The sequence below is a fragment of the Chiloscyllium punctatum genome, chromosome 7 (genome assembly GCF_047496795.1).
Source record: "Chiloscyllium punctatum isolate Juve2018m chromosome 7, sChiPun1.3, whole genome shotgun sequence".
In the NCBI taxonomy this organism is placed as follows: Eukaryota; Metazoa; Chordata; class Chondrichthyes; order Orectolobiformes; family Hemiscylliidae; genus Chiloscyllium; species Chiloscyllium punctatum.
This window is the reverse complement of record NC_092745.1, coordinates 71,304,548-71,329,495: the sequence shown is the minus strand read 5'-3', so window position 1 is coordinate 71,329,495 and position 24,948 is coordinate 71,304,548. Positions and strand designations below refer to the sequence as shown.

General features: G+C 40.5%; 1 protein-coding gene across 5 annotated transcripts in view; it reads left to right on the top strand.

Annotated features, from left to right (window-relative positions):
* Positions 1 to 24,948, top strand: part of LOC140479789 (cytosolic phospholipase A2-like) — a 141,234-nt gene that overhangs the window by 41,324 nt on the left and 74,962 nt on the right. For all 5 annotated transcript variants that reach the window (XM_072573954.1, XM_072573956.1, XM_072573955.1 and 2 more), the window contains 2 exons: positions 13,101 to 13,249; positions 14,305 to 14,421. In XM_072573954.1, coding sequence (XP_072430055.1) covers positions 13,101 to 13,249; positions 14,305 to 14,421 — 266 coding nt within the window. The remainder of the gene's footprint in view (positions 1 to 13,100; positions 13,250 to 14,304; positions 14,422 to 24,948) is intronic.

Sequence of the window (24,948 nt, the reverse complement as noted above, 5' to 3'; positions counted from 1 at the left end):
TCCAGTCCAATCAGGGAGCCCTGGTTGACAGATAAGAACAGGAGTGTCAGACATCCTGCTCACTCTGAGAGCTGGCTCTGAGGGAGCTGGATCAATGTCAAGGACTCTCCATGCGTTAATATAAGGTGACTTGGTGACAAGATATTGGCCTCTGTGGAGTTATTTCAGAATGAATTAGGGATGGGTAACGAATGTTGATTTTGCAAGTTATGTTCATGTCCTTCAACGGCTTGCACTTCTACAATGTAATAAAGTGACCATAGAAGCATTGTCAAAGAAAACATGATGCTGAGCCAGATGAGGAAATAATGGGGAAAAGAGCAAAAGCTGAGTCAAACAGGTTGGGGGTTTCAGGACTATTTTGGAAAGATGGAACCATAGAATGGTGGAGGAAAGAGGGATTGCAGTGAGGGGGAAACAACAGAGAATCCATTGCAGGGGTTTCTTTTGCTATAAATAAATAGGTAAGGATAGAGGTAGTCCCACTCAGTCAGACAACAGTGAGAGGCATTGGAGGAGGACGGTGTGGTCAGTCATTTCAAAGGCTACCAACAGCTGAAAAGAAACGAGGTGGAATTATTTACTATTGTCACAGAAACATGGTCTGCCATGTGTGACTTTGACAGGAACTGTTTTGATTGTGTAATATGTTAAAACCTGTGGACGTTTGGGAAAGGCATGCACAGGTTTGGGAGGGGACAAACATTCAAAACTTTGGAGACGAAAATGGCATTTGGAGTTTGTGAGGAGAGTGGTCTCAAAGATTTGCTTTTGTTAAGGTGAGACGTGAAGGAAAGAGAGCTTGTGTTGGAATGGGAGTTAACATGAGAGCCAGGAAGGGAAATTAAATTATTGGCAGTACAATGAGAATGGTATCAAGGAAGCAGGAGTTGGATTGCACAGACAAGAGAAGCTCATAGAGGGCTGGAAAACAGATTGCAGAGAAATTATAGGAAGATGCACATTCAGGGAGCGGAGGTAGCTTTAGAGGAAGATTTTTGTGCCAGGATAAGGGAAGAGAGGGAAGTATCAGAAGAAGCTGATCTCATGATCTCAGTCTTGGTAACAAGAAAAACCCATGAGCACCTCACCACATCTCAATGGTCTTTGAGTCGATATCGATCAACATTTCTGACTGTCTGTCTTTTCCTCAGTACTGAGCTGTAGTGTCAGCTTAGCTTACCCATTCCAACCTTGCCTGGGTGAGAGTTCTGTCAACTCTTCCACAATAGCCTGTCAGATGTATTTCACAACTGCAACTTGAAATGGTTGATTGACATCTCATTTCTGCGTCAAAAGGTTTATGTGCGATTTCTGGTCTTGCTCATGTGGCTGACAGTACAATGTAGTGAGGAATCTGAGTTGTTGAGACCTCTTACTCCCTGCTTGGGGAACATCAGAGTCTCGAGTGTCCAGTTCTACTCCAGTGCCTACATGGGCCCTGGGGATGTGTATGGTGTAACCAGATGTTTATCCTTGTGTTGTATATTTGTTCTGGAGCTTCCCAAAACTCTACAACTGCCCCTTGTAAAGAATCTGTCAACATTCGGAACTGGAGAGCACCTGTCTGGTGGGCACAACCACATCACCGATTCCAGTTTAAATGTCCACATTAGATGTACCTGTGTCAGAAGAGAAGGAGAAATATTGGTCCCGTTAATCAGGAAGGGAAGAACAGTGTTGGTGTGCGAGGGGAGAGTGCTCAGATCCTCTCACGATCTCTCTGCCAAGATGGCACTGCTCTTTGGCAATGTGTGATCTTACTTACTAACGTTACTGTTCTTTTTGTTTGTAATTGTTAATTTATACACTGTTGTTGATATACCTGCTACGAATATCCGAACTACAATGACATTTGAATTGAATTGAGCTTTAGGCTTTTTGTTTTGTAAAGGAAACTGGAATAATCCATAAGTGAGTTGATTATTTTGGATAATCATTTCAAAGGAACTGATTTGAAGGAAAGAATTGTCAGATGTCAGATATCTTTCCACTGAACAATGTGCGTAATCTCAATTTAATTTTCATCTGCATTGTTTGCATTCATTGGCAAAAAATTAACCACTAGATGATTAATTATTCTTTGGTTTATGTAAATACAGTGATTGGTTTGCAACTACTGTCAGTAAAGAAATCTTAAAGCAATTAATCATCTGAGGGCCAACCATAGAGAAATTATCACTTCGGCTGTTTTATTTAAAATTGCTTTGACATATGTAGAATAAACTCAAGTTGTTTTTCTGACCTGAAAAAAGCAGAAGGGAAACAGTAGTAGAAAACTGACAGGCATGCCTCAGATACTGCAGGAGTGTTTTCCCGTTATTGCCCATCTTCTGAGAGATATGATAATAAATATGTGCAGCAGTCAGGTGTACTCAGAAATTGGCCACCAGACTGACTACAGTACGTCCAGTATAGTTTGATCCCTTTTATTGCAGTATCATCAAGCATCCAATGTTCTTTGGAATCATAACATAAAGTCAAAGGATATTGTTTAGACAAATGCTCAGTTTGTTACAGTTTCCACCCCTGCTTCTCTGGCATTACTTGAAAATGAATTCCAGCAGAGATGTGAAAGCTTTGTCTTGCACACATGACTTTAATACCCATTCTGGCAGGCTAACATGCTGAAAACATCTATGCAACATAATTTGGTCCTGAGCTCATCCATTGTGCTGATACTAGATCTTGAGGAGATTAACTGGCTGACCTGAAGCAGCTTGCAAACAGTTTGGGACTTGACTTAAGTTGAGTATGCTTTTAGATCCTAATGTATTTGCAATTCCTAACCCAGACCTAAATGTCAGTGTTTGAAGTGTTTTGAAATATGTCGACTGTAGTGTACGTTCCAATAAACAGCAGTCCATTATACACAGCTGCATTAATAGAGTTCAAATGTTGGCACGTGTTTACACATTATCAGACATGTTTTATGTTGCCAGGCCTTGACCTTCTCCTTGCTTCAAATCCTTTCTATAAATACATAGCTTGTCCATGAGTTCACAATGAGTGCTTCTTGCTTTAGAAAAAGCATTGGCATTTTAGTTTGGGAGAGTAGGTATGATGGCTGTGACAGGACAAACTTTAAGGCACAACCGTACTCCTCATTACTTATTTTTGGAATATATTCAAATCCACTTGCATACAAATTTGATATATGCAAAATCTTGGCTAAGGCCTTGTTCTGTGAAAGTAGATTTGTTCAAGCATTAATTTAACCCATTGTGGTCAGATTGGCTGAGCCCTCGAAAAACTGAATCAGCATCTTTGGAGTTTAAAGCTTGGACCAGGACTTCACTACTTATTGTAGGCTGTCTCCTCAATGCAGCCCTGTCAAAAGGTGAAGTTGTTGGGTGTCACACCTAAATGAACTGTTAAGTAAATTACTGGTGACTCTGGCTAACAGCAAAGACCTCATGGTGCTGTTCTAAGTCCAAGGACTTGACTTTGTTTTGAGTAATGTGTTTAATGCCTACCACAAACTAAAGTGAAAGAAAGCTACAGCAAAGGTAGATTTTACATGACCACAGCAAGCCATTGTGTGCAATTGCCATCCTTCAAACATCCCCCTTTTCATTTTAAAAAAAATGCTGCACTACCAATTGCAGGTGCAAGTTACCCAATGTTTAACAAAGAAAATTATCTTTCAGTACCAGATTAGCAATGATTCTAGTCTGTCCCACTTTAATCCGTTTCTGCATATTCACTTCATTCATGATCTCTAAAATGTTCAGGTCCTTTAATCTTGTGTACCAGATAATGTCTCTCAACAATGGTCTGAAGAACGGTCAATAGACCTCTGCTTTCTCTCCATAGATGCGGCCAGACCTGCTGAGTTTTCCCAGCAATTTCTGCTTATTGTTTCTGATTTCCAGCATACACAATTCTCTTGATTTTTTTGTTGTCTTTCAGAGTCTAATTTGGATCATTCCTAGATCATGTTGATTTGTTATTGCTAGTTTCTTTGAATTGAGTAAAAACTGCAAGGTTATTCTGTGCCTGATATCACTGCACAGCCTTAGCAGTGAGCTTGCGTGCTCTGATAACAAATTAGGCAAGTGCTCTGATAAATATTTCACAAATCCAACAAGAAAGAAAATTTCCAATAGAAGGATCTACCATCTATGGTTTACTAAAAAATGTTTATGATAGTATCAAACTTAAAGAAAAAGCATGTAAATATCTAAGGATTGGACAGAATACAAAATTACAGCAAAGAGTTATAATATGAATAAACAGAATAAAAATACAATAAAAGATTAATAGGGAAGGAAAAATTAAAGTGTGAGAGAGAGCTAGCTAGAAATGTAATGACAGTAAGAGTTTTTCAAGATATCTAAAAACAGAAGAGAGGTGACAAAGTGATTGTTCTGTAGAAAGTGAGTCTGGGAATTGATAATGGAAAATTAAGGTGTTGCAAATGAATTGAACAGGTAATATCTGAAAAGGGCGAGTTGTCTTATGAGGACAAGTTAAGTGGTCTAAGCTTGTATCCACTGGAGTTTAGAAGGTAAGAGGCAATTTAATTGAAATGTAAAATTCTGAGAGGTATTGACAGGGTGGGATATGGAAAGAACGTGTGAAAGTCGAGAATTAGAGGGCATTACTTAAAAATAAGGTGTTATCCATTAAAGACAGAGATGAGGGGAATTTTTTTTCCCCTCAGAGGGAAAATAGACACCACTCATTTGGCTCAACAGCACAATAAAACTACTAAGAGCTTCAGTAAACAGGCATATTGAGCTGGTTTGTGAAAATTACATCAGGGCGGTCTCAATCTGGGTCATATTTGGAGGTAGTTGGTTGATGACTCATAATTCCCCTCACTCCACACACATGCTTTTTCTCCTTTCCAAGAATATCTGAGAATGGCTGCTTTGGGAGTGTGAATGAATGAATTATTGTCATGTGGACAGCAAAGAAGGTTACCTCAGATTACAACAGGACCTTGATCAGATGGGCCAGTGGGCTGAGAAGTGGCAGATAGAGTTTAATTCAGATAAATGCAAGGTGCTGCATTTTGAGAAAGCAAATCTTAGCAGGACTTAAGCATTTAATGGTAAGGTCCTAGGGAGTGTTGCTGAACAAAGAGACTTTGGAGTACAGGTTCATAGCTCCTTGAAAGTGGAGTCGCAGGTGGATAGGATAGTGAAGAAGGTGTTTGGTATGCTTTCCTTTATTGGTCAGAGTATTAAGTACAGGAATTGGGAGTCATGTTGTGGTTGTATAGGACATTGATGAGGCTACTTTTGGAATACTGCATGGAATTCTGGTCTCCTTCCTATCGGAAAGATGTTGTGAAACTTGAAAGGGTTCAGAAAAGATTTACGAGGAAGTTGCCAGGGTTGGAGGATTTGAGCTACAGGGAGAGGTTGAACAGGCTGGGGCTGTTTTCCCCAGAGCATTGGAGGCTGAGGGGTGACCTTGTAGAGGTTTATAAAATCATCAAGGGAATGGATAAGATAAATAGACAAAGTCTTTTCCCTGGGGTGGGGGAGTCCAGAACTAGAGGGCATAGGTTTAGGGTGAGAGGGGAAAGATTTAAAAGAGACCTAAGGGGCAATGTTTTCATGCAGAGGGTGGTACATGTATGGAATGAGCTATCAGCGGAAGTGGTGGAGGTTAGTACAATTGCAACATTTTAAAGACATCTGGACGGGTATATGAATAGGATGGGTTTGGAGGGACATAGGCCGGGTGCTGGCAGGTGGGACTAGATTGGGTTGGGATATCTGGTCGGCATAGACAAGTTGGGCCAAAAGGTCTGTTTCTGTGCTGTACATCTCTATGACTCTATGTACGTTTTATAGCGAGAATACAATGAGAGGCTTTTCCAATGTCACCATGATCAGGCTCCACTTTGAATCGTTTAAGAAAAAGGGGGAAAAGGAAAGATATAGATTAAAGAAAGTCCATCAGTACTGAGCTAGTTCATCATCAACAATGCCTGTGTCGCTATTCCTCCTCCACCACCTCACCACCGTCTACGCCTGACCCTACCAGTGTCGAAGTTGCCATTCTTCAGGAGCTATCTTTTGCCTCTAGGCCCACCTCACTGATGTCACCATGATTCCATTGCACTATCGCTTCACCACCACCAGCGTTGAAGTCGCCAATCCTCAAGGGCCACCTTTCACCACAGGGCCTACCTTGCCAACGTGGTATCCGCTGATGTAGCAGCCTCCGATTCTGATGCCAGGTCCCGTGCTTACCCTTGCATAAGTCTGAGCTCGGCTCATTCACTGCTGTCATAACGTCCACACTGGATCCACTCTTGTCCACGTTGGGAACCCTCGCCACTATCGTCCAAACTCAGGACAAGAGAAAAAAAAACAAGAAAAAATAACAAAAGGAAAAGAAAAATGGTGGAGCAGATGAGATACAGCTCAGGAGCCCTATTCCACTGCCATCTTGATGACCAAGGACGAGTCATTGCAGGTATAGCAAATAACAATCTCTACAGTCTCATTATAATTGGACAGCTCAGGAGTAACAGCCTTGAGAACCACCATAGAAAGCATCAACCCAAACTTTGGATAATGAAGCAAAATTGAAAATCTTCGATTGATTTTGAAGCATAATGCTGGTGGCCATTCATCTTGACAAATACACTGGAAAGCCAATTAGCTGGAGGAACTTACCAAGTAGTTCTAAATAATAAGATTATTTGCCTTATGTTTGGTCATACAGAATTCATGTGTTGCTGAAAAAAGATGCACCTTGTTGAAACTCTTCATCTTACAGTCATCAGGGCATCTCACAAGAGTACTAATTCAAGGGCAAAACCAACATTCATACTACATGAATAGAAAGTACTGATTTATTGGCAAGTGGCTGCTGGTCAGTAGAAACATTGCCATGGACAGTGTACTCAGGCTTACAGCCTGACTTGGTTTACATGTTAAACACCGCTAACTGATTCCAATTGATCAGAATAATACCCTGAGGAATTAGCCAGGAAATGGCAGTTAGCCACATGCAAAATAGGTGACAGTCATTCACTCAGGGCAATGCGATGACCAATGAGCTTCAACCTACCTGGTTTCAAAACTTAAAATCTGGCTGTTAACTGTCAGCCATCATTAATGGGTGCATTTTCTTTGACAATGCCTTTTCTATTCAGAGCCCACCAGCCAACCAATCCAAACTCTTCTCTCACTCAGAATAAATGTGGGTTTCCCTCTTGAATGATTATATTTGGGAAATGTCCTGATGAGTTTAAGATGAAAAGCTGTGACAAAATGTGTCTTTGTGTCGCCAATACTTATCATAAACGAGCACTATTACAACCTTGCAATGGTGGCCACAATGGACACCCTTTAGGCTCTCTGCCTGTATTCCTGATGAAGGGCTTTTGCGCAAAACGTCGATTTCCTTGCTCCTCGGATGCTGCCTGAACTGCTGTGCTTTTCCAGCACCACTCTAATCTAGACTTTGGTTTCCAGCATCTGCAGTCATCGTTTTTACCATCCAACTGTCAACTGCTGTCCTAGATAGAAATGAGCAAAATATATAAATTCAGTAGTCTTGTAGCCACTGAGAAAAAATGATCTATACAACTATCATTGAACTGATGCCCTCTTCTGATTAATTGAACATTGCAAGTGTCTTTATTGCAGGATTCTGGTCAACACACATACAACCTTTGGCAATCAGTGCTGAATGAATAATAAAGAAAGCAATGCACAGATGCTGCTGTGTTCAAAGATGAAATACATCTGCTAAAGGATAAATGCCATTAAATACAGATTGCGCATTTCCTTTTAAATTCTCCGTGTACTAGATAATGCTTCCACTTTAGTTTAAGAAAAAAATCAATGTACAACAGTTCTGTCATCATCTGTAAAACAGGTGAAGGTTTCATCCAAAATGCCTTCAATCTGATTATCACCTTCAAATAGTAACTGAACTGTGCAATTTCAGCATTATCTGGTATTAATTCAGCTCTGGAATCCTTGCACTATTTATTTTACTGGGCTTTGCCTGCGTTTAAGTGTTCAATTTTAAAAATCATCATCTGTTAAAAATATGACTTTGTTAAGTCTGCTAGATGTTTAAATTAAGTTGCTGAAAGAATCTGAAGAATGAAAGCCTGCTTGTAACAACAAGTGGTGTTGCATAGTGCTTGGCAAATGGTTCATTTAACACTAATCTCTAGCCAAGAACATTTCGGTTAAGTATACAAAGAGGAAAATAGTCACAGGGAACAAGAGGGAGAATCCAAATTGGTTTTTAAAAACTGCAACCACAATTAATACATCTGCTAAATGGAGAAGTATAATTTTAAATGTCAGCCAAACATTTCTTTATTTTAAATCACATATACAAAATTGTTAATCCCATGCTCCTAGCACTTAGATGTGATATTTTCAAGTTGCAAAAGGTTTTCAAACACTTCTTTTTCCTTTCATAGTTAAAACAATGTTTGCCAGGCACTTTAAGAAAATATCCCTTCAAGACTTTCTTTTAAACCAGATCTGCATTTATTGTGCCAATACTTATTTCCAGTATTTAATTCAGTATTCAATAAAATGGTAATGACAAATTATACTGCTCTTACTCTGCATACTTGTGATCTGCAGACTTTGCAAAATAATTATTATTTAATAAAGCATTATTTTTCAGTGACTGAACTCAATATCAACACCCAGTTCTCTTCAGAATTTCATCTTGTTCCTTTTTTTTGAATGCTTTCAGTAAAATAATAATGTGACCCCCAATCATTTCAACCAGCGCTCCAATGCACATTACTTCAGGGTAACATGCTTTAATAACGGCCATTTGGTTGTGTAGATTTTTGTAATTCTTTTGCAGAGTTGTGTTTCTATGAACACAGTAGCATTGAAAGTGATACAAAGATAAATACTGTATTTAAGTCACAAATCTGCAGTGACATTTGCACAGGGTGGAATCGAAATTGACCTGTGTCAGAAGGCAAAATGGGCTTCTGGAAGTGAGTGATAAAGAACTAGAGGAAGATACAAACTAGGCTGTTGACTTTGTATGATCATATTTGGTGCTATGTGTATAGGCCAATTTTCTGCAGATATTGTGAAGCTATTAATGCAGTATTACTCTGCTTTAAGGGAAGCAGTGTCCCATTAAGGCTATGATGCTTAATTGTTAATGAGTGAACATTGGACAAAGCCTACTTATTGTCACAGCTTATCATCACCACTTTGACTATGTGATTAGAGTTTTATGATGACTTTGCAAAACATTCTGGCTTCTGTCCCAAACCTGTGCCAAATAAATGTGTTTCAATATTCAAGCACCCCTTGTTACATGTGGCACAGATATTTGAATGTTGTAATGTGTGCAACAGGAAATGCATGCCCGTTGTAAACATTTCCATTATGTAAGCAAATTATCTGTGGCATTGGTAAACGTAGGATAGAGGATGTACTAGTAATGAAATCATTATGCCATATAAAATAAAATATACTATTCTATTATTTTATTAAGTCTAATTTTTGTTAAGTAAACATTGGGTGAGATCATTGGTACATTCTTGTACTGTTAAATTAATAAGATGTATGTTTTTAGTGAAGTCAGACTAACAGCATGCAGGCTTATGCCTTTAACTTTATTGACTGGAAAATTTTGCATCAAATAGACAGCTCAGGAATGAGCCATTTGTTCCAATCAGTCCATACTCAACTTCATGCTCCGTAATTCTGCAAACTCTTTCCTTGTGGAAATTCATCATCATAATCCTCGATTAGCTTCATCCTCATTTTCCTATTTAGCTTCCTCTTAAATGTTTGTGTACCACTCACTCCAGTCACACGTTGTGATACTGAGTTCCTGGATTTCTTGGGTGACTAACTAATATTGGTAGCCTCTAGTTATCCTGTAGCCAACAAAAGGAACACTGTCTCAGTATCCACTCTAACAAATGTCTTGATTGTTTTAAAGACTTCCATCAAGTCACTCTGAAACTGTGTCCTTTCTTGCAAAGTGAAATTGTTCAGCCACAATTTTCCTATGCCTTCAAAACAATCGTCTTCATGCTTTTACAGTGAAAATAAAAATGGAAATTTGCATTGGACTGTGCTGTGTTGAAACATGCATAGCCACTATGAAGACAGCAGCAGTTTATCTGTGTGAAGTCACTGTGAAAATCAACTTCATTAAAACATATAACCTTCTTAGGAGTGTTGACAGGGTTGATGCTATCAAGATATTTTTTGTGATTGCAGAGTTTCAGACTAAGAGTCATTCTCTTGGAATGAATGGTCAGCCATTTTGTGCTGAGATGATATCACACACAGGACTGCATAGTTTTGGAAATTCTCAATTCCACAGGATGGCAGATGGTCATTCATTGAGTAGATTCAAGACAGAGATCAATAGATATTTTAGAAGTTACAGGAATGATGGAACATAGAGAGAGGATGGAGGAGTGGAGCTGTACAAAAACAGCCATAATCTTATTGTGTGTGAAAGCTGTAAATTCCAATCTTCATATCATCTTATGAATGATATTAATCCCGATCACTATTAACCATAACCTCCACTGGGAACTTCTTGACTTATGTGACACTTTAAGCATGAGTCATTAGAAATGGCCAGACAGGTGGAGAGTGCAGTTCATAAAGCATTTGGTATCCTAGTCTTTGTTAATAGTGGCAATGGGTACAAGAACAAAAAGGTTATTTTGAACATGGATAAGATATTAGTTAAGTTATCATATTTCCAGAGGACCAGACGACTGCACTCTCATGCAGATGACTGGTGGAGAGTTTAACCCGAGGGTCATCATACCTCAGGTGAGGGGAGAGGTTGAGAAATAGGGACCTTCCTGATAACCTCCGTCAACTGGATCCCTGCCAAGCAAACCAGGGAACTGAGCTTACTGACCACCAAGATACTGGTTAGACCTCAGGTGGATGATTGTCGACAGTTTTGGACGTCATACCTTGAAGAAGGATGTGAATGCAATGAAGAGAGTGCAGAAGAGGTTTACTAGAATTGTTTGAGGAATGAGAAACCTCAATTATAAAAATAGATTGGAGAAGGTGGATCTTCCCTTTTCTTGAAGAGGAAAAAAGCTAAGTGATCGAAGTTTGCAAAATCAGGAGACACCAGGAAAGGCATGCAAAAAAGGTTTATCACACAGCAGTGAATAGTGTCTGGAATGCACGGCCTGGAAGTGCGATGGAGGTAGGCTCAATTGAGGCATTCAAGAAGGCATTAAATGTTTATTTGAATCAAAGCAATGGTTAGGGATACAGAGAAAATGCAGGAGAGTAGAACTAAATCGTCATGCTCATTCAGAGGCAGGGCAAACCTGACACCAAATGGCTACCCCCTGCATAATGACACGGCAGAATTAGGCCATTCAGCCCATTGAGTCTGCTCTGCCATTTGATCAAGGTTGATATGTTTCTCAACCCATTCTTCTGCCTTCTTCCATAACCTGTGATGCCCTTGCTAATCACCCAGAACCTACTTATCTCTGTCTGAAATACATTCAATGACTTGGCCTCCACAGCCTTCTGCAGCAATGAGTTCCACAGATTCACCATCCTCTGGCTGAAGAAATTCTTCTCCATCTCAGTTCTAGAAGGTCGTCCCTTCATTCTGAGGCTGTGCCCTCAGTCCTAATGTCTCTTACCAGTGGAAGCAGCTTCTCCAAATCCACTCCATCCAGGCCTCTCAGTATTCTGTAAGTTTCAAAAAGATCCTCCCTCATCCTTCCAAACTCCATTGAGTACAGACTCGGAGTCCTCAATCAGTCCTCATATGACACCCCGGCATCATTCCTGTAATCCTCCTCTGGAACCCTCCAATGACAGCACATACTTCCTTAGATACAGGGCCAAAAGCTGCTCACACTATTCCAAATGTGGTCTGACCAAAGCCTTATTACAGCCTCAGCAGTACATCTCTGCTCTTGCATTCTTGTCCTCTTGAAAGCAATGCTAACATTGTATTTCTTTTCCTAACCACTAAACGAATCTGAACGTTAACCTTATGAGATTCCTGAACTAGGACTCCTAAGTCCCTTCACCTTCAGATTTCTGAAGCCTTTCCACGTTTAGAATATAGCCTATGCATGTATAATTCCAAGCAAAGTACATAACCTCACATGTTTCCACATTGTACTCCATGTGCCACTTCTTTGCCCACACTCTTAGCCTGACCAAGCCCTTCTGCAGCCTCCCTGTTTCCTCAACAATCCTTGCCCCCTACCTATTTTTGGGCAATCTGGAAACTTTGCAGCAATTCCCTCAGTTCCTTTGTCCAGATCGGTAACCTATAACATGAACAGATGTGGTCCCTGCCATCCAGTAAAAGACCACTTTAACCCCTTCTTCTAGTCAGCTTGCCCCTAACACCATGGCCTGTTCTCTTATTTAGCAGCACCTTGCTTCTCTGATTTGCAACCTGTTTTCCTCTCCTCGCCATCTCCTCCCATCACTAGTACAATCCTCTATGCCTTATCACTCAAGTTATTCTGCCTAATCTCTTCTGGCTTCCTCCTATTACATACTCCCTATTGTTGGAAGAGAGTTGAGGAAGTAAGTGAGAACTTGTTTGTTTCCTCCTAAGAATGAATGATGACTGTCAGCACTGATACTGTTCCATCCCTCACAACTGGCATAATCTAGCACTGGATAAGAAATAGACAATAAAAAGGGTAAATGAAAGACTCACATGGAAAGTGGAATTATTTACAATGGTATTGTAAAGACTTCCTTCTGATCTTTGAGACACTCTGCATGATTAGGATGAGATTATACAGCCTTTTCATTAGAAAAATTGCAAATGACCTATGAACACCAATGATTTATGCAGAAGTGAGAAATATTCTATTCCCTAGCATCAAATCCCACAATTTGGTGTGCTCAAAGTTCTAAAGGAAAATTGAAAAGGAACATATTCCATTTACTCACATCATGATTTGGCAGCCTGAAGCTAAATATTTATTAAGTTAATTTACCCAAGTTAAACAGTCTGAATGGTGCACTCTGGAAAATGCAGTTAGTTTTCTATATTTTCCGATGAGGTACAATGATGGAATTAGGAATCAAAGATGTACAGTTTTGGATGTAGGAATCAATGTGCAGTGACTTTTTTTATGTCCTATTTAGTTGACACTCCTGACCCTTACATTGAATTGTTCATCGCCACGGCACCAGAGGGCCGCAAACGCACCAAGTACCTCAACAACATTGTCAACCCAGAATGGAATGAGACGTTTGAATTTCTTCTTGACCCCAATGAGAAGAATATTATGGAGGTAAAATGTCCTCTTCCAGATAATTGGATTTGGATATTCAATTCTAATCATATAGATTAATGATTATCATTGATGTACATTAACAGTGTATATAAACAGTATTTATATATGTTGTATATAAATGCCATAATCAGCTGTGAACAGTTACATCTCATGCAATCTCAAAACTGTACAAGTGTTTCAATTTGTTGACTCTACTGGTTAAAAAGAACAACACTTCCATGAAGTAAACCGATGATACTCAATTAGTTCTGAAGAAACTGGGCTTGAAGTGTGAACTCTGTTTCTCTCTCCAGCTATCACCAGATCTGCTGAGTTTCTCCAGCACTTTGTTTTTATTTCAGATTTCCAGCATCCGTAGTACTTTGCTTTTGCATTAGCAAATGCAAGTGTTACATAACTCTCCCAATTAAACTCTCGCCTCTCCAATCTGCAATTCCACACAGAGGCAGACAGACACAATGTATTGGTATTATGTACAGAAGGAGAAAATTGGAAAAGCACTCAATGGCCCCAGTCTATAGGATTCTCTGAGATGACTCTTTTGCTGACAGGATTTGCTGTTCTTCAGTCTCTTTCTGATATTGTCTTCGATATGCCCCAGTTGTTCTGGAATAATGGTGTGATCTATTCTTTTATATTCTTGGACATAATCTATAACATTACTGAGATAAAATTGAATTTTTCCCATTTTGAGAAATAATTATTTTGAATTTCTGCTCTTGATTATCAAGTGACTGTTTGTGCATTGTGTAGATGTCAGATATGACAGAACAGGATTGATCACAGAGATGGATAACTTACCTGCCACGTCAAGGCTCATTTAAGAAGAATGGTTACTTGGGCAAACTGCAGATTTCCCTTTGGCAGTGAGTGCTTTCAGGAGCAGTGCAATTAATATTAAACAGACAAATGGGCAATGAAGGAACTTTAGTGTTTGGATCAGGTCCTGCAGAAAAGCCTGTGCAGTTCTTATAGTCAGCTGCTTACATTTGGCCAATCTGATTTTTGCTGTGGACACATGACTTGATTATTTTGATGTATTTGCTTCATAGATCACTTTAATGGATGCAAATTATGTGATGGATGAAACTTTGGGCACTACCTCATTCAATATTGGAGAGAACATCAAAATAGGAAAAAAGAAGGAGTTTTCATTCGTCTTCAATAATGTAAGTTTTAAAAAAATGAATCATGTGCAAAGATATTATACCAAACAAATATCGCATAATCTTCAATCAGCCTTACTGACCATCCTCTCAGTGTATGACATCTTACTTCATTCCTACTTCCTTCCAACGGTCATGTCAGTTTTTACTGTCTGTCTCAATCTCCTTCCATACTAATAAATTTGAGTACTCTTCCACTTAAGTAAAGGTGTTCCATCTGATTGCTCCTTTTTTCCAACTTCATGAGTTTGACCATATCCCCTTAGTTAAAGTTACTACACAGAGGTCAACCCCTCTGTTATTTAAACCAAACACCCAGAAAAGCTCGCCTTGCCTCATAATCTGTTAGGGGTATTGTTTTATCGGAACAGCAATCCCTACTTGCACCTCATGCACAGTAGTACTGGTCCTCCCCATCTTATTCCTGCATATGTCCTCTTACTGCTGAAATAAATCTTTCAACTTGGTTCTTTGCTCCTAAGACAGATAGCTCAATAACCTATCCCACTCCTCAAGGACATCCTCATTATTTACTATACTTTGAGGCACATCAAAATCTCCATCTGGATTTGATTCCGCACTCTGTGGGACAGTGAATAACACCTGTTTCTCCAGTTCCCTGTCTCTATTATAGTATGGTTTCAGCATAGTCACGTGACATATCTGACATAGTTTTTTTTCTATCCGGCATCTTTACCAGATAATTTGCTAGACTCAACTTTTTCTCAATTTGATAGGGACCATTAAACCTGGCTTTGAAGGGATCCCCTACCACTGGTAACAATACTAATGTATCATCTCCACGGGAAAATGTTTGAATTTTAGAATTTTTATCTGCCACCTGTTTCACTCTGTGCTGTGCGCTCTTCAGGTGCTGTTTAGGTAACTTACGTACCTGATTTAATATCTCCCTCACCTCAGATACATAACCAAGCGTGAGATCTCTGACTTTGATCTGAAAAATTTTTCTTGAACTAATTTCAAGAGGCCTCTCGCTTCATGTCCAAATATTAATTCAAAGGGAATAACTGAATGGATTTGTTTAGCGCATCTCTATAATGGCAAACAATATGAATTGAATACCTTTATCCCAATCATTTGGGTATTCCTGACCATATGTTCTCAACATGTTCTTCAGGGCCTGGTGCAAGCTTTTCAAAGCTCCCTCAGAGTCACTGGATTTAAAGTGCTGTATGCCTAACCTATCCATAACTTCCTTAAGCAACCTAGCAGTAAAATTAGATCCTTTGTCTTATTGAATCTCTCTGGGTAGCCCATACTGGGTAAAGAAAACTACCAACTCCTCTAACACCCTTTTTACATTGATACTCCATAATGGAATTGCCTCCAGAAATCTGGTAGGCACATCCATTATGGCTAGCAAGTACTGATTCCCACTTTTAGTTTCAGGGAGGGGACCTACACAATCAATTATAACCCACGTGAAAGGTTCTTTGAATGGGGGAATTGCCAATAATGATGCAGGTTTTATTAGTGCCTGTGGCTTACCTACCATTTGACATGTATGACATGTACAGCAAAAGTTAACCATATCCTTGTGCAGTCCAGGACAATAGAAGTGGTTTTGTACCTGAGACTTCCTCACCCTAGGTGACTCTCTGCAGGTAATTCATGTGCTACCCATAATACTTTCTGTCTGTATGCTACCAGCAACATAACCTGGTGTACTGCCATCCATTTCTTCCCCGGCACTAACCTGCTGTGGTCTCCATTTTCATTTTAGGATTCTGTCCTTAAGACAATAACCCTTGGGAATATATTCTGATGTCTTTTCTGAGTATGCATCTATATATATATTTTATTGTCTCATCTTTCTGTTATAAGTCCACTAGCCTTTCTTTGCCTGACCCTCTACCTGTACAGGTTTTCCCTGCATCATCACATCTAACAGGGTGTCAATTAACTGAACCTCAACTCCTTGTCTTTCTCTTTAGTTTTTGCACCTTGCTGCGACTTACAACAGTGGAATCTTGTTACTATACAGTCTGGAAAAATTTCAGGATGTTTGTCTTTTAACTCCTCAGTTCCCTGGTCTTCCTTTGGCTTTTTCACAACAAGGGGTGTCACTCCCACCTTAGATCCTGCTAAATTGTTCCCAAGAACAAACTGTATTTCTAGAACTGACATTATGTCAATCACTCCCACTGTAACTTCCACAGTCTTGAGTTGGCACTCCAACCTGATCTTACCTAGGAGAATGCTAAATTTCTGTCCATCTATTCCACAAATGACCATTCTGTCCGGTAACAGGTCAGGAAGAATGCAGATACGTTCATGTCTTACTATTAGAGATTGATTAGCTCCTGCACTTCTCAAAATTGTAACTTCTTTCCCTTCTTCCCCTGTTCTTCCTGAGTAAACTTTATCCACAGAGGTGAAGTCTTTATAGAGATCAAGCACTAACTTAATACCCAGCCCCTGCCTATGATGTGTAATCTCCTGCAGCTACTTGACTTGTTTTGGGATTTCCTTTACTACTTCCATTAATCCCACAGGCTTAGGCTCTCTTATTACATCTTTTCCCACAGTGCCTTTCTTCAATGACCAGCACTGTGGGAAAGGATGTAGTAAGAGAGACTAGCACTGTGACTTTACTTATCCTACCTTACCACAGTGGAAACACCTGACACCTTTCACCTCCTTTTCAATCTCTTGGGCTTCTTTTTTCACATGTGGTAAACTATTACCAGTGTGCTCTACTCTTTGTTTTGTAGTGTAGGATCTCCTCTTCTCCCAATTTCTATCCCTCACGGGATGAAATTTTTGCTGGAAGCTAAACTTTGCCTTATGCACCAATGCATATCCATCTGCCGTCTCTGTTGCTCTTCTCACTTTTTGAACTTTCTGTTCATCCACATAAGTTCTTATCATCTCTGGAAGTGAGTTTTTTAACTCCTCCAGCAGAATAATCTGTCTTAGAGCCACATATGTCTTATCTGTTTTTAAGGCCCACATCCATCGATCAAAATTGCGATGTTTAATTCTTTCGAACTCAATGTAAGTCTGACCTGGTTCCTTCTTTATGTTTCTGAACCCCTGTCGAAACGCTTCTGATACCAATGCGTAGGCACTCAAAATAGCCTTTTTGACACCTATATAATCTCTTGACCCCTCATCTACAGCTCTGCCAATACCTCACTATCTCTGCCTGCCAGCTTAGTCTGAGCTAGCATTACCCAAAGGTTCTCTGGCCACTCCTTCTGCCAAACAAATTTTTCAAATGAAATAAAAAAAAGGCTTTGACATCTTTCTCATCAAAATGTGGCAACGTTTTAACGTATTTATATACATCAAAACCTTCTCCTTTCATCTTCATTCTGACTCATTCACAATTTCTATAGTTCAAGTTCTTCCTCTCTCTCTTTCTTCTCTCTCTTTTCTTCTCTCTCTTTCTTTTTGCCAAGCCAAGAACCTTCTCTCCCTTTTTTTATCTTCTAACTCCATTTGTCTCAATTGCAATTTAAGTTTCTCTAACTCTGCAGCACTCATCTGTTTCTCTGATACACTAAAGTGCTTGATCAACTCCATTACAATTTCAGCTTTCCTTTTGGCCCTGATTAAATCCAATTCTAACCTGTTTGTTAATTCTAAAAATATATTCATCCTCTGACTTTCTAAACTTTCTTGGCAAATTTGGGAAGTGTCTTCAAGCCCCAGAACCTCTTTAGCAATGTTAAGAGCTATTTACTTCACTTTTAATTTAAATAGCCACAAGTAATTGAAATTAGAGAGTCATAGAGTCATAGAGATGTACAGCATGGAAACAGACCCTTCAGTCCAACCCGTCCATGCCGACAAGATATCCCAACCCAATCTAATCCCACCTGCCAGCACCCGGCCCATATCCCTCCAAACCCTTCCTATTCATATACCCATCCAAATGCCTCTTAAAGTTGCAATTGTACCATCCTCCACCAATTCCTCTGGCAGCTCATTCCATACACGTACCACCCTCTGTGTGAAAAAGTTGCCCCTTAGGTCTCTTTTATATCTTTCCCCTCTCACCCTAAACCTATGCCCTCTAGTTCTGGACTCCCAGACCTCAGGGAAAAGACTTTGTCTATTTATCCTATCCATGCCCCTCATAATTTTGTAAACCTCTATAAGGTCACCTCTCAATCTCCGTGCTCCAGGGAAAACAGCCCCAGCCTGTTCAGCCTCTCTCGAAAGCTCAAATCCTCCAACCCTGGCAACATCCTTATAAATCTTTTCTGAACCCTTTCAAGTTTCACAACATCTTTCCGATAGGAAGGAGACCAGAATTGCATGCAATATTCCAACAGCGGCCTAACCAATGTCCTGTACAGCCGCAACATGACCTCCGAACTCCAGTACTCAATACTCTGACCAATAAAGGAAAGCATACCAAACACCTTCTTCACTATTCTATCTACCTGCGACTCCACTTTCAAGGAGCTATGAGCCTGCACTCCAAGGTCTCTTTGTTCAGTAACGCTCCCTAGGACCTTATCATTAAGTGTATAAGTCCTGCTAAGATTTGCTTTCCCAAAATGCAGCACCTCGCATTTATCTGAATTAAACTCCATTTGCCACTTCTCAGCCTGTTGGCCAGTCTGGTCCAGATCCTGTTGTAATCTGAGGTAACCCTCTCACTATCCACGACACCTCCCATATTTGAATCATCTGCAAACTTACTAATTGTACCTCTTATGCTCGCATCCAAATCATTTATGTAAATGACAAAAAGTAGAGGACACAGCACCGATCCTTGTGGCATTGCACTGGTCACAGGCCTCCAGTCTGAAAAATAACCCTCCACCACCACCCTCTGTCTTCTACCTTTGAGCCAGTTCTGTATCCAAATGGCTAGTTCTCCCTGTATTCCATGAGATCTAACCTTGCTAATCAGTCTCCCATGGGGAACCTTGTCGAACGCCTTACTGAAGTCCATATAGATCACATCTACTGCTCTGCCCTCATCAGTCTTCTTTACTACTTCTTCAAAAAACTCAATCAAATTTGTGAGAGATGATTTCCCACGCACAAAGCCATGTTGACTATCCCGAATCAGTCCTTGCCTTTCCAAATACATGTATATCCTGTCCCTCAGGATTCCTTCCAACAACTTGCCCACCACCGAGGTCAGGCTCACCGGTCTCTAGTTCCCTGGCTTGCCTTTACCGCCCTTTTTAAACAGTGGCACCACGTTTACCAACCTCCAGTCTTCCGGCACCTCACCTGTGACTATCGATGATTCAAATATCTCAGCAAGAGGCCCAGCAATCACTTCTCTACCTTCCCACAGAGTTCTTGGGTACACCTGATCAGGTCCTGGGGATTTATCCACTTTTAACCATTTTAAGACATCCAGCACTTGCTCCTCTGTAATCTGGACATTTTGCAAGATGTCACCATCTATTTCCCTGCAGTCTATATCTTCCATATCCTTTTCCACAGTAAATACTGATGCAAAGTATTCATTTAGCATCTCTCCCATTTTTTGTGGCTCCACACAAAGGCTGCCTTGCTGATCTTTGAGGGGCCCTTAAACAAATTTTCTTAGCTCTAGGACTAGGACACAAATCAATAAGTGTTTAAATCTGCTGGGATTTTTCGTACCCAAGTTTGTTCAAATCTGTCCAAATCCCTGACTGGATCTGTCTAAACCCATCCAAATCTCAGACCCGAGCCCTTGAACTGTTATGACATGGCGATGAACCCCTCTGTTAAGTAAACCAAACACCCAGAAAAGCTCACGTCACCTCGTAATCTGTTAAAATATATGTGACAGAGAACTCCCAAATTAGATTATTTAAAGAAAATAATATCAATTTATTTTTTAACTCGAAACGTGAACATTAAACAACAACTATTCACAACTCAAAGCCACCCCCACTTTCTCTTAACTGCTTACTATCTGTCTCCAACTCTACAACAATATGCTGTTCCAATAAGACACTTATTAAAATTATATCAACTTAATTTCAAAACCACAAGTCATTATCTTTTGCTGTCATTATCATCTTCACTCTTTCAGCTGCTGATTTTCCTGAGTCATCTTCTTTCTTTTTTACTACAAGTATGTTTCATATAAAAAGGTACCTTTGACAGAGAGTCTAATGTCTTTGAGAGCAAGTTGTTGGATGGGCAATTAGCTCTCTGGCTCTACGGCAGTTGCTCTCTGACCAATTTTCAAAATGTCCACATGTTTATACACCGTCTCCCTAACATCGGATTATCTCATTGTTTCGCCAACATCAAACCAAAAAAAATTCAAACTCGATTAGGTTTTAGTATCTTGGGGCATAGTTTAAACTGATTGGTTAAATTAGAATTGTTGTCAAAACAGCAACCAAACTCAGGTATCCATTTCATAGCCAAATCTTACATATTTTCAACATTCCAGTACACACTGGGACTGTCATCTAGTTGTATGCACAGGTGCTTGTAAGCTCTCAGTTCAGAACAGCATTCTCTCTCTCTTAAAGGTACAATACTTGTCTTCAACTTCATAACAGTCAGTAAAACAGAATGAGTTGCTAATTCCTTGCATCTCTTGTTCATTTCAATGAAGTCATTTTGAAGGTTTTTGATTAGGGACTAATACTCTTTTTATGGGTCTTTCATTGTTACTTGTAGTCATTACATGGCTAAGATATGGGACGGGTGATGAATGTGTTAGGAAGCGATAGAAATAGTCAAGATATTTTCTCTGGGGTGGGCGAGTCGAGAACTAGAGGGTATAGATTTAGGATGAGAAGGGAAAGATTTAAAAGGGACCTAAGGGGCAACTTTTTTATGCAGAGGGTGGTGCGTATATGGAATGAGCTGCCAGACGAAGTGGTGGAGGCTGGTACAATTACATCATTTAAAAAGCATCTGGATGCGTATATGAATAGGAAGGGTTTAGAGGGATATGGGCCAAGTGCTGGCAAATGGGACTAGATTAGGTTTGGATATGTGGTTGGCATGGATGTGTTGGACCGAAGGGTCTGTTTCCGTGTTGTACAGCTCTATGACTCTAAATACAAGTCCTAACTTCCAGTACAGACCTCAAGGTGCATACATGGACAGAAAGCAAGCTAACGTTTCAAGTCTAGATGACTCTTCACATCACATCAGCTCTGATGAAGGATCATCTAGACTTGAAACATTAGCTTGTTCTCTCTCCATGGATGCTATCTGACCCACTGTGACCTCCAGTATTTTTTGTTGTCAGTTCAGATTCCAGCATTTGCAGTCATTCGCTCCTACAGACCTCAGAGACACCTACACAAGGATCTGATTTCATACATTTCTTTCTTGCCTTGCTATGAGTTGATGAATATTCCAGGAAAAAATACATTTTCTCTAATTTGCATAACTTTATTTATCATTTTAAATATCGATAAAATGTATATCCTTTAAATTGCAGCTTTTCTCATTATGTGGCTCTTGGTCAGAAATCACACGAGACCAGGTTATAGTCCAACAGATTTACTTGAAATGACAAGCTTTTGGAGCATAGCCCCTTCATCAGGTGAAGTGAGTGGGAAGTACACGGAACACAGAATTTAGGGGCAGAAATATCTAAAGATCATACAAATGGTGTGAGTGGAGTGTCGAATAATAAGACTGCAGGTGGCCAAGAATGTTAGATGATGTGAGTAAAGTGTCAACAGTTGGATAACCACCAAAGGGATGACCTATGATACAATTAAATGAGGCAGAGAGATAATTACAAAAACTTAAAAATAAGGTGGTGCTGAAGACAAACCAAATGACTGGAATGACAGGGAACACAAACAGAAACCACTGGAAAAGCTCAGCAGGCCTGACAGCATGTGAAGAAAAACCAGAGGAAGGGTCAGCGGACCTGAAACCCCTCCAGCAACCCCTGCCCTTGCTCCTGATTTACAGCATCTGCAGTTGTTTCTGAGTTACAGTGTGCTGCTGGGTGTGTGGCAGAAGCTCTCCACTTCACAAGGCAGAGTGGCAGGAATGTTACAGAGAAGGCAGTAGGACCTGACCAGAATTTCCTGCCGAGTTTGGAGATAGATGTATTGGTGAATTGGAGACAGTAAGAACTGCAGATGCTGGAAGCTAGTGAGGCAGGCAAAGCACAGCAGGTCAGACAGCATCCGAGGCACAGGAATGTCAATGTTTTGGCTTGAAACATTGACTTTCCTGCTCCTAGGATACTGTCTGACCTGCTGTGTTTTGCCAGCTTCATATCTATTGACATGATGTCTTGGTGGTTTGCTAACTGGCAAGATTTAATAAACAGATGATAGTTAGTGGAGACAGTAGCATAGTGGTATTGTCACTGGATTAAACCCAAGGCTTATGTGCTGGAGAAAGCATATGAAATCTGACATGGTGGATGATGACATTTGAATTTGAGTAAAAAAATGGAATTGAAAATCTATCCTAATTGGCGACTGTGTAACTAGTGTTGATTATCTTCAACAAAAACTCATCTAATTCACCAATGTCCTTCAGGAAAGTAAAGCTGCAGTCCAAACCCAGTCTGGCCTATACCTAATGTCAGACCCACAATAATGTGAGTTCACACTCAATTGCCCTCTGAGATGGCTCAGCAAGCCACACAGTTGCAGCAAAATTGCTGCAAAGTCGAAAGCAAGAAATGAAACCAGACAGACCACCACATATGACGGAGACACTGGAAAGCATAACAACAGACTCAACCTTATTGACCCTGCTGATGAATATTTGAGGACTTTTGCCAAAATTGGGAGAGCTGGGGCAAGGCCAGTCAAGCAGCAGTTTGACATTGTCACACCTTGGAATGGGGCCGAATGATAACATCCCAGATTCCACTGTCGCTATCTCTGGCTATGTCCAGTCCTGTTGACATTGTATGCCTTGCTCTTTCTAAGCACCATATGATCTTTATGTCCTTGTTTGCTATAATCTGCCTATGCTGCTCACAGAACAAAACTTTTCATTGTACCTAGGTACATGTGAAGACAACAAATCAACTCAAATCAATAGACCCAGCAGAGGTTTCGGCACAGTGGTATACAGTCAGGAGAGAATTGCCCTGGGAATCCTCCACACTGAACCTAGAAGTCACATGCATCAGGTCATGTGGGCAAAGAAACCTCCTTACCATCTACTGTGCCCATCAGCTGATGCATCCACATTGAACACCACTTGGAAGAAAGACTGAGGGTGGCAAGGATGCACAATGTACCCTTGAATTCAATGTCCAATGTTGAAACTCTTAGCTCTAACACTCTAATTGGCAGGTGCACAGTTTCAACTTAAAAAGAGGGAAGTTGGAAAGAGGGAATAGGAACTAAAAGTCAACTAGCATGGAACAGAAACCATGAAGTACAGAACATAAAATGAAATGAGACCTGATTCTAGTTCAGTTTGGGGAAATTCAGAAATTAATAAAATAATGAATCTGAGGGAAGTGCAGGATAAATTGGATTGAAGACATGGACAAAACGTTGGTGAAAGTTGCACCAGTTTGAATGTTAATATTAATATTGCCAAAGGAATTTCACCATGACTTCATGAATTTATTATTTGTACAGTGGGAAGAGAATATATTGGCCTAAACATGATTTCACTAAACTATTTTTATTCCTATAATCCTTTAACCTTTGAAAGCTAAACTTGACGTTCCTTATTCCTTGCTTTATCTTGCCTGCTCAGCACCCAGGCTATACTGGAGCAGTTCATCCACTTCACCCACAACTTCCACCCCAGCCTAAAATTCACTAGGTCCATCTCGGACACCTCCATCCCCTTTCTTGACCTCACCATTTCCATCTCTGGTGACAGTGTCCAAACGGACATTTACTACAAATCCACAGACTCCCACAACTACCTGTACTACATGTCCTCCCACCCAGTATCCTGCAAGAACTCTGTCCTGTTTTCCCAATTCCGCTTCCTCCCTCTCAGCTGCTTGGATGAGGAGACATTCCACTCCCAAGCATCCCAGATGTCTACCTATTTTGAACAATGTGCTTTTCCTCCCTCTGTCATCCAGACAGCCCTCCACTGCACCACCTCCATTCCCTGTTCCACTGCTCTAAACCCCATCCTTCCAAATGCAATAAAAACAGAGTCCCACTTGTCCTTACCTACCACTCCACCAGTCTCTGCATCCAACACATCATCCTTAGACACTTCTACTAACTCCAAATAGACCCCACCACCAAGAACATCTTCCCCTCCCCACCCTTCTCTGCCTTCTGCAAGGACCCTTCCCTTCGACAGTCCTTGGTCCACCAACCCCACCGACCTTCCCCTGCAACCAGAAAAGATGCAAAATGTGCTGAACACTACCCCTCTCACCTCCATCCAGAGCCCTAAACAGTCCTTCCAGGTGAGACAGAGGTTCACCTGCCTCTCTTCCAACCTACTTTACTGCATCAGGTGCTTCCAATATGGTCTTCTCTACATTGGCGAGACTGAACATAAATTTAGGGAATGGTTTACTGAGCATCGCAGCTGGGCCTGCAAGGGCTGACTGGATCTCCCGGTCACTGGCCATTTTAATTTCCCTTCCCACTCCCTTTCCAACATGAC